The sequence below is a fragment of the Macaca fascicularis genome, chromosome 9 (assembly GCF_037993035.2).
Source record: "Macaca fascicularis isolate 582-1 chromosome 9, T2T-MFA8v1.1".
Lineage (NCBI taxonomy): Eukaryota > Metazoa > Chordata > Mammalia > Primates > Cercopithecidae > Macaca > Macaca fascicularis.
In genome coordinates this window covers 19,526,846-19,541,520 of record NC_088383.1, presented here as the reverse complement: position 1 = coordinate 19,541,520, position 14,675 = coordinate 19,526,846, and the positions used below count along the sequence as shown (strand labels likewise).

Below are 14,675 nucleotides of genomic sequence, written 5' to 3'. Positions count from 1 at the left end.
ATCTCTATATAGCTGTCCATAGGTAATTAGAAATATCAACTAAGAGTCTAGGCCGGGCATGGTAGCTTATGCTTATAATCCCAGCACTTTGGGAGGCTGAGGCTGGTGGATAACCTGAGGTCAAAAGTTCGAGACCAGCCTGGCCAACATGGTGAAACCCCATCTCTACTAAAAATACAAGTTAGCCAGGTGTGGTGGCGGGCACCTGTAATCCCAGTTACTCAGGAGGTTGAGGCATGAGAATTGCTTGAACCCAGATGGCAGAAGTTACAGCAAGCCAGTATTGTGCCACTGCACTCCAGCCTGGGTGACAGAGCAAGACTTGGCTTAAAAAAAAAAAAAAAATCTAGAAAGACTAAACATTAGAATTTGTGGATTGTTTTGTGAGTGATTACTGAAATCATGAGATTGCCAAGGGATAGAATGCAAGGTGAGCACAGATGGTCGCATGTTTTGGAAGCTGGCGGGGAGGGCCTCTAAGAAGTAGGCAGAGAATGAGCAATGAGAATGTTTGGGAGGGACCAGGAAGGAGTAGGTATAAAGCTGAAAAATTAGTAAGATTTGATGATTTGGCGATCATGGAATAGAAGACGGGATGCACTTAATTCCCCTAGCAATGAGTTGTGACAGCCATCCAAGGAAGCTTATTAGAGACTCAGTGTTAAGGGTTTTTATTTAGGACTGATCACATTCGGTCCCTGATCTTTGGAACCCTGAGTGTTAGAAGTAATACAGATTTTAGTGGTCTAAAAAAATGAATAGAATGTGAGAAATTGGAAAAGACTCAAAAAGGTGGGGCAGCAAAGGAAGGAAAAAATGCTTATCTTCTTTTCCTGTCTTGTTGAAATTATTCATAATTTACCGTGCAACAATTTACTACTTTAGAAATGTTTTTGTAATTCCTTGTGTATTTTTCTATTTTAGTCTTTGAAGACAGAAAGTCTATTTTTCTTCTAATGCTATGAGAAACAGTAATGCTTGTTAAATGATTAAGCAATTTCTGGTGCCACTGTATTGCCTTCCACCAGATGGACCTCTTGATTTTTCCTTCCTCTCAAGTGCCCATCTCTGTGTTGCTGTTTTTTTCCTGTTTCCTCATTATGTATGCCTCTTTTTTCAGCTTTTTCTTATGTATTCAGGACAATTAAGACTAAAGAGGCTATTCGCGTTCAGACAGAACATGGGAAAAATTGGTAGGCATTGGAGGTATGTTTACTATTAAACTTCTTGTGTCTTACATTTCTAGGAAGAATATTAAAAAACAGCAGTGTGAAGCCATTGTTGGAGCCCAGTGTGGCAATGCAGTTTTAAGAGGAGCCCATGTCTATGCCCCAGGAATTGTGTCAGCATCAAAGTGTAAGTATCATGTTTATATTTGTCTTTAAGGTTCTCTAAAATTTATGTGCATTTTCAAATGGAAAATTTATTGATTTGTCACTAAGATGTATTCCAAATTAACCTTGGTCGGATATTTTTCCAGCTTTGCATTTAGGGTTTTATCCGATGAGGACTAACTAGTCATCATATAAGGTTTTCTGACAGTTTTTTTTTTCCTTCCAAATAAGGATATATTTGATGACGGTTGTTTTAGTGGATCATTACTGATGAATAGAGAGTACGTCAGTGAACTTCTGTTTTGTTTTCTTGACTGCATTGCCTTGAAACCTCAGAAAGCTGTCGTATCATTAGTGAGAGAACATCCAGAACCTGGAATCTGAACATTGGGATGAAACTTAGTATTCTTAATGTATTCACACAGTTGGCGACATACCTGTATTGCATATGCTTAGTAAGCTAGTCACTGTGGTTCAGTGGTACCTTATTGGACTTGAAATCAAGAAACATTTGCTTTGATCTGTAGAAAAGATATTCAGTATCTGGGCCTCAGTTATGGTGTCCTTGAAATGAATGATTTGATCTGTATCAGAATTGGGCCAACTACTGCCTGCTGGCCAAATCTGGCCTATGTCTGTTTGTGTGTGGCCCATAAGCTAAGAATGGTTTTTTCATTTTTAAAATGCTGTGAAAAGATACATATATAAAGAAGAATATGCCGCAGAGACCTTATGTGGCTACAAAGCCTAAAATATTTATTTGCCCTTTGTAGGAAAAGTGTATTGACATCTTATCTACATTATTTTAACAGTTTTCTTAGCTCTAGCTAATAGGCTGTTCACTACTGTTGTCAGGTAATAGGCCAAATAAATTTATGATAGATTAGCTTTAAAAATGTTTTTTGGAAGTGGAATATAATTTCCCATCATAAATACCACTGGGAGTTGTTATAGAAAATATTGAAATGCCTACAAAAACTGGATTTAATCAGCCATGTAAAGCAACTCTGTACACTGTATACTGTAAAAGGTATTCTAAGTGTATACACACACATATATATGTGTGCATGTGTATGTGTATATATATATGAATGGCTTTATATGTTTATCATTAAAGTCTCTGCCTTAATTGTGCTGTCACAGCAAAATAGCAAAGAAATACAAACAGGGTTATGAGAAGATTTCTTTGAAGGATTTTAGGGTACATATTTGACGAATCCTTTTGAAGGAAACTTAGAACTTCGAGGTTTGAGTTGAGATGTCAAGATTTATAAGAACTCTTTTAAGACGTGGGGGAAATAATTTGGATCAGCTACAGATTTCCAGTTGAGGGCAGGATGTTTTGAAGCTGTTCTATTTCTTTGTTTTCACTGAAAAAGATTCTTCAGTGAGTTTTATTGTTAGGGAATATTTTAAAGTAAACGTCAGATTTTCTATTAAAGATTATATTGAGATAATGAGCCAGTTTGAACTGCTTCATGCCCACTATTGATGCCTCTAGAGATCGCCAGTGTAGCTCAAAGAATGTTCACAATTCTTCTGCCAAAGTATAATTCAATGTAATCTGATTTTCTTCCTTCTCTAGTTATGAAAGCTGGAGATGTTATTTCTGTATACTCTGATATTAAAGGAAAATGTAAGAAAGGAGCCAGAGAATTTGATGGAACAAAAGTATTTCTTGGAAATGGGATTTCTGAACTAAGCCGCAAGGAAATCTTCAATGGATTACCTGAACTGAAGTATGTCATCAGGTGTTTTGGGGAAATCAGCATCCTTTTTGTGGGTCAATGAAAATTACAAATAATGTAAAATGTATCTAGTTGCATTATATGAGGTTTTTTTTTTTGCTATAAATCCAACTGGAAAAAAATTGTTTTACCCATATATCCATGATTTTTGTTCAAAAAGGGTAACTGATCAAATTAAAGAGCCACATTAGGCAACCAGTTACATTTTAATTGTCAAATCATTTTACTTGTCCTTCTGAATTTTATTGTTTTTGAAATATTTTCATCTTTAAAAAACAATGTTCATTTTGATGAAGAATGAATTCGATGATCGATCTAGATCATTTTTTTTTTTTTTTTTGAGACGGAGTCTTGCTCTGTCATCTAGGCTGGAGTGCAATGGCATGATCTCAGCACACTGCAAGCTCTGCCTCCCAGGTTCACACCATTCTTCTGCCTCAGCCTCCTGAGTAGCTGGGACTACAGGTGCCTGCCACCACGCCCGGCTAATTTTTTGTATTTGTACTAGAGACGGGGTTTCACCGTGTTAGCCAGGATGGTCTCGATCTCCTGACCTCGTGATCTGCTTGCCTCGACCTCCCAAAGTGCTGAGATTACAGGCGTGAGGCACTGCGCTCATCCTATCCAGATCATTTTTAACATTCTTATTTGTCAAGAAAAAGTTTGATTTTAATATAAATTAAACATATTTTTTAATTAAAAATAAATTTTACCAGAAACCTAGCACTCACATGAATATTTGTGGTGAAAAATGAATGTTTAGGCTTGTTCAAACTAAATTAAAATACAGTCTGTTGTAAATCATTTCTGATTGCTAGTGGCCCTAAATAAATTGGTGGAAAGTCCAGGCTCTTATTTTACTTAGTTTTTTCAGGCTGTTTTGAGTTCAGTGGACAGCTCCATTACTCCAAAGTTCATGGCTGACATAGACATGCTAAAAACTGTGAATTTCTCTATTTACAATTGGACAGTATCCCTGATTGGTAGAACAGTTGTTCATGTTGTAACAGTTTGGGTTTGTAGTTGAAATTCATTCGTTCTTCTGAAGTTGACTGTTGGATTCCCTAGATCTAGGTAGCAGCACTTTCCAAATGACCAAGAACAAAGATTTTATTCTCCTTAGAAGGCTTCATGAATATAAAGATTATGCATATATCTGCTATGTTTATCTTTGGACCTGTAATAGGTAATTGATATTTTGACTGCCTCCATTAGTTCATTGTTAATGGTATACTCTTCATTCTCTTAGGTTATTTGATGTGGTTCCAGTTATTGTGTTGAATAATGTTTTCTGAACAATGTTGTGAATAATTTTTTGTTATTGGAAGTTAGGAGGCAAACAACTTTCAGCCAACTTTTGGCCGAGCGCGGTGGCTCACTTCTGTAATTCCTGCACTTTGAGAGGCCAAGGTAGGCGGATCACTTGAGGTCAGGAGTTCAAGACCAGCCTGGCCAACACAGTGAAACCCCCATCTCTACTAAAAATACAAAAATAAGCTAGGTGTGGTGGTAGGTGCCTGTAATCTCAGCTACTCAGGAGGCTGAGGCAGGAGAATTGCTTGAACCCAGGAGGTTGCAGTGAGCCCGAGACTGTACCACTGCACTCCAGTCTGGGTGACACAGCGAGACTTCAGAATGTCAAAAAAGGAAAAAAAAAATCGATGTTTAAACTCAATGTATTCAGTTACACTTTTGCAAGTTTTGTCTCTTCCTGTGTGAGAAGCAGGCTGCTATGACAGAAATGCTACATGTACACCCTGTTTCTTATTTATGTTCCTTAAAAATTTTTAAACCAACACAACTAATGGTACAATTGTTTTTCAGTTAGTGAATTTGAGCCTTTTGCTTTCTTGAATTCCAGGTGGGTTGAATCATTCATAGATTCATGAAGGCAGGTTAATTTACTAACAGATTGCATTAATATATGCAATCTTATACTTTGCATTATAATATGGAGATATGTGGCTACAGAAATTTTTTTTTTTTTTTTTTTTGAGACGGAGTCTCGCTCTGTCGCCCAGGCTGGAGTGCAGTGGCCGGATCTCGGCTCACTGCAAGCTCCGCCTCCCGGGTTCATGCCATTCTCCTGCCTCAGCCTCCCGGGTAGCTGGGACTACAGGCGCCCGCCACCTCGCCTGGCTAGTTTTTTGTATTTTTTAGTAGAGACGGGGTTTCACCGTGTTAGCCAGGCTGGTCTTGATCTCCTGACCTCGTGATCCGCCCGTCTCGGCCTCCCAAAGTGCTGGGATTACAGGCTTGAGCCACCGCACCCGGCCTACAGAAATATTTTTTAAAGAAACATGCAATCTCATACCTGAATAATAATTGGCTTAAATTATTCTTTATTATGTTATTTTGAGTTCAGTAATTTATAGCACTCACTTGTTCTGGTAGGCATGTTCAGAAGGAGATAGTCAAAGAGCACCAGAACCTAAGGTGGCAGTTAGGAACTGAGTAGGATGACAGGTGTGAACATTTGCAAGTTTCAGTATTTTTTTAGAGGACTGGAGTCCTGCAAGTCAGAAAGTCATTTAAATTATGGAGTGATCAGACTCTGGAATTCAAGATATTCAATAATAGCTGTAGATTCTGGGTGTTGATCAAGGTAAGAGTACCAGGTGTCACAACAAAGGACTGACTTGCTTTGGTTTTTCTTTTAGAGACAGGGTCTTGCTCTGTCACTAAGTCTGGAGTGGTGCGATCAAAGCTCACTGTGACGTTGAATTCCTGAGCTCAAGTGATGCTCCTACTTCAGCCTCTGAATAGCTAGTTCTATAGGCACATGACACCATGATCAGCTGATATTTTATTTTTATTTTTTCATACATATGGGGGTCTTGCTATGTTACCCAGTCTGGTCTTGAACTTCTGGTCTCAAGCAGTCCTCCCACCTTGGCCTCCCAAAGTGCTAGGATTATAGGGAGGAGATGCCACACCCAGCCAGGACTGGTTATCAAATGTGAGTCAGTGACATTTCAGAAGCTTCGTTTGTATATTTTCTGCTCAGGGGCAGGGACTATTTGCCTTGGAAGTGAATACAGTGGTTTAATTTGTTCCTGACTTGAGCAGTGACTGAGTTTTAACCTCTGATTAAAAGTGCACATTCATGGATTTCAAGTGGTAAACAAATGAGTAAGGTGGTAAAGGGGTGGGAAGAGGAGGAAAAGGAGTCAGCATTTATTATATGCTAAAGGCTGTTAGAGCTGAGGGAGCCAGGCATAGTGGCTCATGCCCATTATCCCACGAGCTCCGGAAGCTGTGGCAGGAGGATTGCTTGAGGCTAGGAGTTTGATGCCAGTCTGGGCAACATAGTAAGACTCTGTACACACAGACACACACACACACAACATAGTGAGACTTTGTCCACACACATGCACGCAAACACACACACTTACCTGGCGTGGTGGTGTGTGCCTGTAGTCCCAGCTACTGGGGAGGCTAAGGTAGGAGGATCACTTGAACCCAGTAGTTAGAGGCTGCAGTGAGCTATGATTGTGCCACTGCGCTCCAGCCTGGGTGAGAGAGTGAGACCCTGTGTCTAAAAATAAATAAACAAACAACAAAACCAAGGGGAGTTTATAATCATACACTTCAGTAATAGTCCACAGATATCTACTGACGTTATTTTACTGTAAAGACCAACATAAACTTATCCTGCCAACATTAGAGTACACACCATCAGTGTAGATGCATCTCTGCCAAGATCAACTCATAAGCTGTTCTATAAGCTAGCTATGAACTTGTCTACTATACTGCTTCTAAGACTTATCTTTGCTCATCCTAATGGGTCTCTCCTTTGATTGTACCCTTAAACCAGGTTTAAGTCATGATTTTTAAAAATCATTTTATAAAAATTGTATTTATTTGGGTGCTCTGCCGCCCAGGCTGCAGTGCAGTGGCAGAATCATAACAAACTGCAGCCTCCAACTCCTGGGCTCAAGGGATCCCTCCGCTTCAGTCTCCCAAGTACCGAGACTACAGGTACACTCCACCATGCCTTGGCCATTTTTTAAATTTTGTGTAGAGATGTTGCCCAGGCTGGTGTCAAACTTCTGACCTCAAGTGATCCTCTTGTGCCAGTCTCTCAAAGTGCTGGGATTACAGGCATGAGCCACTGTGTCGGCCTAAATCCTGATTTTTATACTTAGACTGTACTTTTTTCTGTGCTGTCCTAATCCCCGGAACACTCTTTGAATTTCTCCTTTTGCTTGTTCTCTCTGGTTTGGCCTGACACACGAGGCCAGGCTTGGCTTTGTCTGACAGGATTTGGGTGTTCTTTCTCTGCTTCAGTAGCCTCTGACAACATCTCTGAGATTGTGATGTTTGTCTTGATGAGTCACTCTCCACCAGGCCATCCTGAGTCCTGGCCCTTCCTGTTCTGATCAGTTCCACTGCCACTCCTAAAATGGGCCAAAGTGGAAGAGGTTATCCTTGAGATTGTGTCAGTACTGGGCAATTATTCTATAAAGAGCTGACAGGAAGTAGTAAAGAATGAGGTAGTGTTTGCTTTTTAGTCTGTTCAAGTCTCTGTAGACATTTGTGCTTAAATGAAAAATTTATGTAACTTTTTCCTTTTAAGTTCTGATGGCTTCCTATTCTGCGGGTAAAAATTCAAAAACAATTAACAGGACTACTTTATGTATTTTGTTGTTGAATAAAAGAGTTCTTTTTTTTATTTTTTTATTTTTTGAGACAGAGTTTCACTCTTGTCGCCCAGGCTGGAGTGCAATGGTGCGATCTTGGCTCCCTGCAACCTTTGCCTCCCAGATTCAAGTGATTCTCCTGTCTCAGCCTCCCAAGTAGCTGGGACTACAGGCACCCACCACCACGCTCGGCTAATTTTTTGTAGTTTTAGTAGAAACAGGGTTTGTCCATGTTGGTCGGGCTGGTCTTGAACTCCTGACCTCAAGTGATCCTCCCGCCTGTGCCTTCCAAAGTACTGGGATTACAGGCTTGAGCCACCGCACCCGGCCAAAAGAGTTCTTTAGAAGAGCATCTTATGTTTGACAGGCTATTTGAGAATGTTTCTGGAAACATAGTTTGTATAGACCCTGGAATTTATACGACTAATGTTAGATTTCCTATTTTTCAGAGGCATGGGCATAAGAATGACAGAACCAGTATATCTCAGCCCTTCGTTTGACAATGTACTGCCCCGTTACTTATTTTTACAAGTAAGTATGTATAAAAGTAAAATATTTAGTGACATTGAAACATACATCAGTGAATTATTTGAAATCTGGGATTTTTTAAAATTTAAGATTTTTTTTGGAGTCTGCTTATATACACTGATCTACCTTTGGTTAAGCAGTAAGAAAAAACTTTACAAGCATTCTTCTTTCTTTAGTTTTTCTCTGTTGATTTTTAAACTATTTTTTCTATCTTTCTTTGCCCAAAGGTGATTTAATAACTGATTAAATATACCGCTTTCCATCTCAAAATATTAATCCCTGAATATTGCATGCATTTTATATACATGTGTAGTGTTCCATTAGTAAATCATTTGATTTGTTATAGTCTGTTAGATGGGTAGTGTTATAACTCACAATATAAGAGGAAGATAACTGAAGACCAGATCTGTTAGGGCTCTTGTCCTATGTCACACTACTGGTAACTGGTGGTATCTGAATTCAAACCTTAAGTCCAAATGTTGTGTGCTGCCCCACCTTCTCTGTCCAGTAATTATTATTATTATTATTTTGAGACAGGCTCTCTGTTTTCTACGCTGGAGTACAGTGGTACAGTCATAGCTCACTGTAAGCTCGAACTCCTGGGCTCAAGCAATCTTCCTGCCTTAGCCTCGCAAATAGTTGGGACCACAGGTGTGCACTACTATGCCCCACTGATTTGTTTGATGTTTTTGTGGAGATGGGGTCTCACTTTGTGGCCCAGACTGGTTTCAAACTCCTGGCCTCAAGTGATCCTCCTGCCTTGGCCTCCCAAAGTGTTGGAATTGTAGGCGTGAGCCACCATACCTGGCCTTTGCCCAGTATTTAGCCAACAGACATTTTATGAATTCAGAGATTATTTCTGGTGTGAACAAATGGAAAAACAGATGTTTATTATCTAATTGCACATTGGTGATGTTCTAACACATTAGAATATGTAATCTAACATATAATTGTTTATGAATCATTTTGGGGATTTTTGTTTGCTAATTTTAGTTTCAGTGTTTTTTTCGTGGTTGTTTATTATATAATTTATTTGAAACACTTGTTTTCATTTGGCAACGTAGCCCTGAGTCATTGCTAGTGGTACCTGCACTCCTTCAAGTTAGTAATGTTTAATGCAATGTTAGTTTTCTGTGTGGTTTGACAGTACCTGCTCATCTCATAGTTTAAAGTGTGTGTGGGTTTTGTTTTTTTGTTTTTGTCGTGTTTTGTTTTTTTTTTTTGAGACAGAATCTTAATCTGTCACCCAGGTTGGAGTGCAGTGGCATGATCCTGGCTCACTGCAGCCTCAACCTCCCAGGCTCAGGTGATCCTCCCACCTCAGCCTCCTGGGTAGCTGGAACTACAGCATGCACCACCACAGCCAGCTAATTTTTTGTATTTTTAGTAGAAATGGGGTTTTGCCATATTGTCCAGGCTGGTCTTGAATTCCTGGGCTCAAGTGGTCATCTCGATTTGGCCTTCCAAAGTTCTGGGATTACAGGCATTAGCCACCGTGCCTGGTCATTATTTAGTTTTGAGTTTATAAAAAGAAATCTAGTATAGTGCAAATTTTCTTTTTACATTTTTTGCTATCTGTAGCAGCATTCTTTCGTCTTAAAATCAGTTTAATGATGACTTTATGAAATATTGTGAGTCATTTTGTGATTCATACTGTCCAGACTACCATAGAGCCATATTCTTTGTCACCTAATAGCAAGGGACATAAGAATTTCCTGCCAGAATAAAACTTTTGTGTCTGAGGGCAGAGTTTAACTTTTTGTCATTTCTCTAGTGAAAGCTGTTTTATTTTATGTAGTCTATTTTGATGGGCAGTTTCTGATGGCCAGTGAAACTTATAAGGGATACTAATGGTAATCGCAGCTAACACTGACTGAGTGCTTATTATTGTGGTCCATGTACTGAGCTGAGTGTTTTACATATATTTTTTCATTTACTTCTTACAAACCATCAGTTTCATAGAGAAGGAAATAGAGGCTTAGAAAATTAAAGTGCGTGGTAGGCATTAGTAGTTTTTGGGCGATTAGAGGAGTGGTTTGCTGTATGCTGCATAGGTAAAAATTTGCAGAGTCAAAATTTGAATCCAGGTCTTTCTGATTTCAAGCCTGTATTTTTGGCCCCATGCCAGTGCTCCAGAAGTAACCCATGGAAGATCTGCATCTGAATCACCTGCAGGGCCTTTTGAAAATGCAGTTCTTGGGTCCTAAGTTAGATTTACTGAGATCCAAGTTCAGGGGGTGAGGACTTTAAACAGTTCACATATTACATTAAATTTCTCAAGTGCTTCTTTGACAATTTCCCAAAAACTCTGTGGTCAGTGTTGAGTTAGTATTAGTTGATCTTTTTATGTTATATCTTCCTTTTCAAACTGGTTCAGGACTACCAGATTCTTAACTGGGTCTTATCCATAAAATCTAAATAGCTTAATTCAGTGCAGACCAGAACCAGGTGATACTCGTTTCTCTAAGGAAAATTCTGAAAGAACGTGCAGAACAGTACGTTTAAGAAGAATGTGGAATTTTAAAAATTTATTATTATCCTTAAATTTTTACATACGTAAAGATTCTCACAGATGGAACAAGTTTCACATTTACATATAATGGTAATATAAAACGCATTTGGAATGTTTCAACAAGTTGCCTTTCTTTTCAGACAAACCTACTTGAATATTCAAGTGACTATAAAGTGGATTAAATGACAGTGTCTAAAAGTACATCATGTGAGAGGCATCATTTAAATGAAGTACTTTTCAATAGTGTTAAATCATTGCAATAGTTGCTGATACTTTAATAACAAATTGAAAATTATTTTTGCTTTTGTCAGTATCCATGCTTTACTTCTCTAATAGCTAAGAAGCTCCTGGTAGCCATAATTAGCAGTTTTCATTTTGGTTTTAGAAATTGATTAACTTAGATCTAATATGGAAGATGCCCAAGCCTTTCACAGGTCTCAGCCAACAAAGGGAGCCTCGTTATCTCATAAATTTTATAATGTAATCACGCCATTCACCAAGACTGCAGTACATTTGTATGTATCAAATCACTTGGAAAACTTGTGCTATAGGTACCTACAGTCTATTCCTGGATTTTTTTTTTTTAATAAAGATTTTTTTCCTACTTTCTCTCATAAGGTTGAAAAGTTTTTATTTTAGAGTAATTTCAGAATTACAGAATAGAATTTTAGAATTATAGATTTGCAAAGATAGTCATTTCTATATACCCTTCACCTAGTTTCTCTTAAGGGTAATATACTACCATGGTACATTTGATAAAACTTAGAAACCAACACTGGTGTGTTACTATGTTACGAATGTTGTGGGCGATAACTCCAAATGCTGTGAATACCACATTACCATAAACTCCAAGTGAATTCAGATTTCACCAGTTTTTCTCATAATGTCCTATTTATGTTTAGGATCCAATCCAGGATCCCACACTGCATTTAATCATGATGTCTCTTCTGGCCTGTGATAGTTGCCCAGTCTTGCCTTGTTTTTAAGACCTTGACAGTTTTGAGACTGAGGTATTTCGTTGAATGTCCCTCATTTTGGATTCATCTAGGCTGGGGTTGTTGGATTTTTGAGAAGAATACCACAGAGATGAAGTGTCCTTATCATATTAGGGGGTACATGTCATTTGTATTTATTTATATATTTTTAGACGGAGTTTTGCTCTTGTTGCCCAGGCTGGAGTGCAATGGCCTGATCTCCACTCACTGCAACCTCCACCTCTTGGGTTCAAGTGATTCTCTTGCCTCAGTTTCCTGAATAGCTGGGATTACAGGCATGTGCCACCACATCCAGCTAATTTTGTATTTTTAGTAGAGACTGGGTTTCTCCATCTTGGTCAGGCTGGTCTCGAACTCGCGACCTCAGGCGATCTGCCTGCTTTGGCCTCCCAAAGTGCTGGGATTACAGGCATGAGCCACCACGCCTGGCCATCTCACAGTTCTTGAGGGTGTACTCATGGATGTATTGTTCAGTCTTTTGTTAAGAATGAATTGAAACCTTTAAGCTTTAAGAGGCACAATTGGGAGGATCCCAAATTTGAGCCCAGCCTAAGTAAAATAATGAGACTCTGTCTCCAAAATAACCAAATAAATAACTCCATGCTTATTAGACTCTCTTTTTCTTACCAAGTAATTTTAGAAATGAGTTATTTTATGATACTATTCCATCTGTTTTATTCAAGGCTGTCATTCTATAGTAAGTAGTCCTTATATAATTAATACTAATAACAAATTAATGATTTAATATGACTTACTGCTATAGATGAGGTATGTTTTGGTCATATAATCTCATAATATATTTTTAGGTGCCAGTCAGAAACAGCCAGGTTTGGGGGTTTTTTGTTGTTGTTGTTTGTTTGTTTGTTGCATTTTAATTCGTTTCCTATTGAAATGTGGTGGAGGCAGGGACCCAAACATGCCTTTTGGATGATTTAGCAGCATAAAACAAGGCGTCTTAAATGAGAGTTAGATGACAAGGTGGCCAAAATGGCAAAGTTATATTCTTGGTTAACTGGAAGAAACCAGTTATTTAATATTTATGTGTTCCCAAGTGGAGTTTAAATTATTAAAGTGAACAGTGCTGAGACTGAAGTACTCTCAGATGGTATGCCTATATGAAAATGGCATGCTTTTGCACTAAAATGTTGAGTAGTGACCACTGAGACCAAAATTTTGTATGTTTTTTGGGAAAAAGATCCAGAGTGGTCGTGTAATTTTAGAGGTCTCTGGCTTCCAGAATGTTGAGAACCGTTGGGATTCAGAAAAGGAAATAATGTGGGTTATTTATTTATTTATTTTTGCTGGTACCCAGAAAATACTGATAAGGCAGAAACCCTGAGTTGAGTGAAAAGTGTGTCATGTATGTTTTTGTGCAGGTGGTATGTATGTAAGTCCTGGGAGATCATAGGATATTCTAGGAAATTGTGAATTTCCTAACCTGAGTATATTTATGAAAACCGTCCTCTTGGCAGACGTGAGGATGCTATAGTGGATTACCCCCAAAAGATTCTTTATATTCTCTGGTTCTCAGAAATGCTTTAGGATTATTGATAATCAATTACATTTTTTTCCTTATAGAATTTGCCATCTGCCTTAGTAACTCATGTACTAAATCCTCAACCTGGAGAGAAGATTCTAGACTTGTGTGCAGCACCTGGAGGGAAAACAACACACATTGCAGCACTAATGCATGATCAGGTGAGACCGTCTTCACAGCAAAACCACTCTCAAAGTAGTGTATATTTCACAGTGTGTAATTTCTGAAACATAGAGCCATTCACAGTCTCATTTAGTTCAGATTCAGCCAAAATGAAAACTATTCAGTTATGTCTGTCAGTCATTACATACTAAGCTCAGTAGACAATGATCATTTATGAAGACTGTCTCAAGACCTTCTTGAATTTTACAATTTCCTAATATGATTATAGACTTCTGTTATAAAATTAAATTTAATACATTTAGAGATTATTTCATATTCTTATAAGATTTAGTACTTGTTTAAACTATTAATATATATTCTGCCATTAAAAACTAATTTCACAGTACATTATCAAAGTGTGAAATATGTGTATGTTAAGATATATAAACAGTTCTATAATACATAAACATACACATACATATAGAATATTTGCTATTTAAAGTTATCATTTTGGTCTAAGAAATATCTCTAATAGAAAAGGATATTTTTTAAATACTGAGAATGAGAATCAAAAAAAAGAAAAGGATATTTGTTGTTTAAATTTTGAGGAATGTAATACTCATTAGAGAGGATATGCCTGTCTGCTTATTTATACTCTTTTTTGCCTGAAAAGAATTTAAGGTGGTAACAAAAACTCTTGAAGGAAAAATGCATTAAATACCACTAGGGCCTAAAATAAAGCACCTGAAATAAGAAGAGTTGATTTTTGTGGAGTTGTGATGTTTAATGCAAATTGTTTTTCAGTTTATATGGAAGATTAAAGATTGATCATGATAGGAATTGAGAAAGTGTTAATTCTCCATTAAATTATGGCATATTTATTGTATTTGCTTGAAGGTAATTATTCACAGAGATTTGATTCCCTCTTAGTAAAAAAGTCTTTCCAAAGGGAGTCTGGATATTATGGGTGTATCAATTTTCTGTTGGTTTTATGATATGTGAAGACACAAAATTGTGGCGGCATAAAACTAAACATTTTGGGGGCTCAGGAGTCTGTGGGTTTCAGCTGATCGCTGCTGGGCTCACTTGTGGACTGGTCAGCTGCAGGTGAATTAGGTGTTTTTGATTATCTTGGCTGGGCCTATTCACCTGGGCTTGGATGGTTGTTGGCTCATCTAAAGTGGCCTCAGCTGAGACGACAAGGATGCCGATGTGTAGGTTCTCCTCTGGCTAGGACCAGCAGACTAGCCAAGCAGAGGGCAATAGTTGGGGTCTG

At 38.2% G+C, this 14,675-nt stretch overlaps 1 protein-coding gene across 7 annotated transcripts in view; it reads left to right on the top strand.

Moving 5' to 3' along the window:
- NSUN6 (NOP2/Sun RNA methyltransferase 6) overlaps positions 1-14,675 on the top strand; it is a 110,497-nt gene that overhangs the window by 22,180 nt on the left and 73,642 nt on the right. For all 7 annotated transcript variants that reach the window (XR_001493322.3, XM_065520390.1, XM_015455621.3 and 4 more), the window contains 4 exons: positions 1,247-1,356; positions 2,920-3,073; positions 8,175-8,256; positions 13,339-13,458. Coding sequence is in view for 6 of the 7 variants with exons in the window: in XM_065520390.1 (XP_065376462.1) it covers positions 1,247-1,356; positions 2,920-3,073; positions 8,175-8,256; positions 13,339-13,458 (466 nt within the window). In the remaining variant the exon portion in view is untranslated. The remainder of the gene's footprint in view (positions 1-1,246; positions 1,357-2,919; positions 3,074-8,174; positions 8,257-13,338; positions 13,459-14,675) is intronic.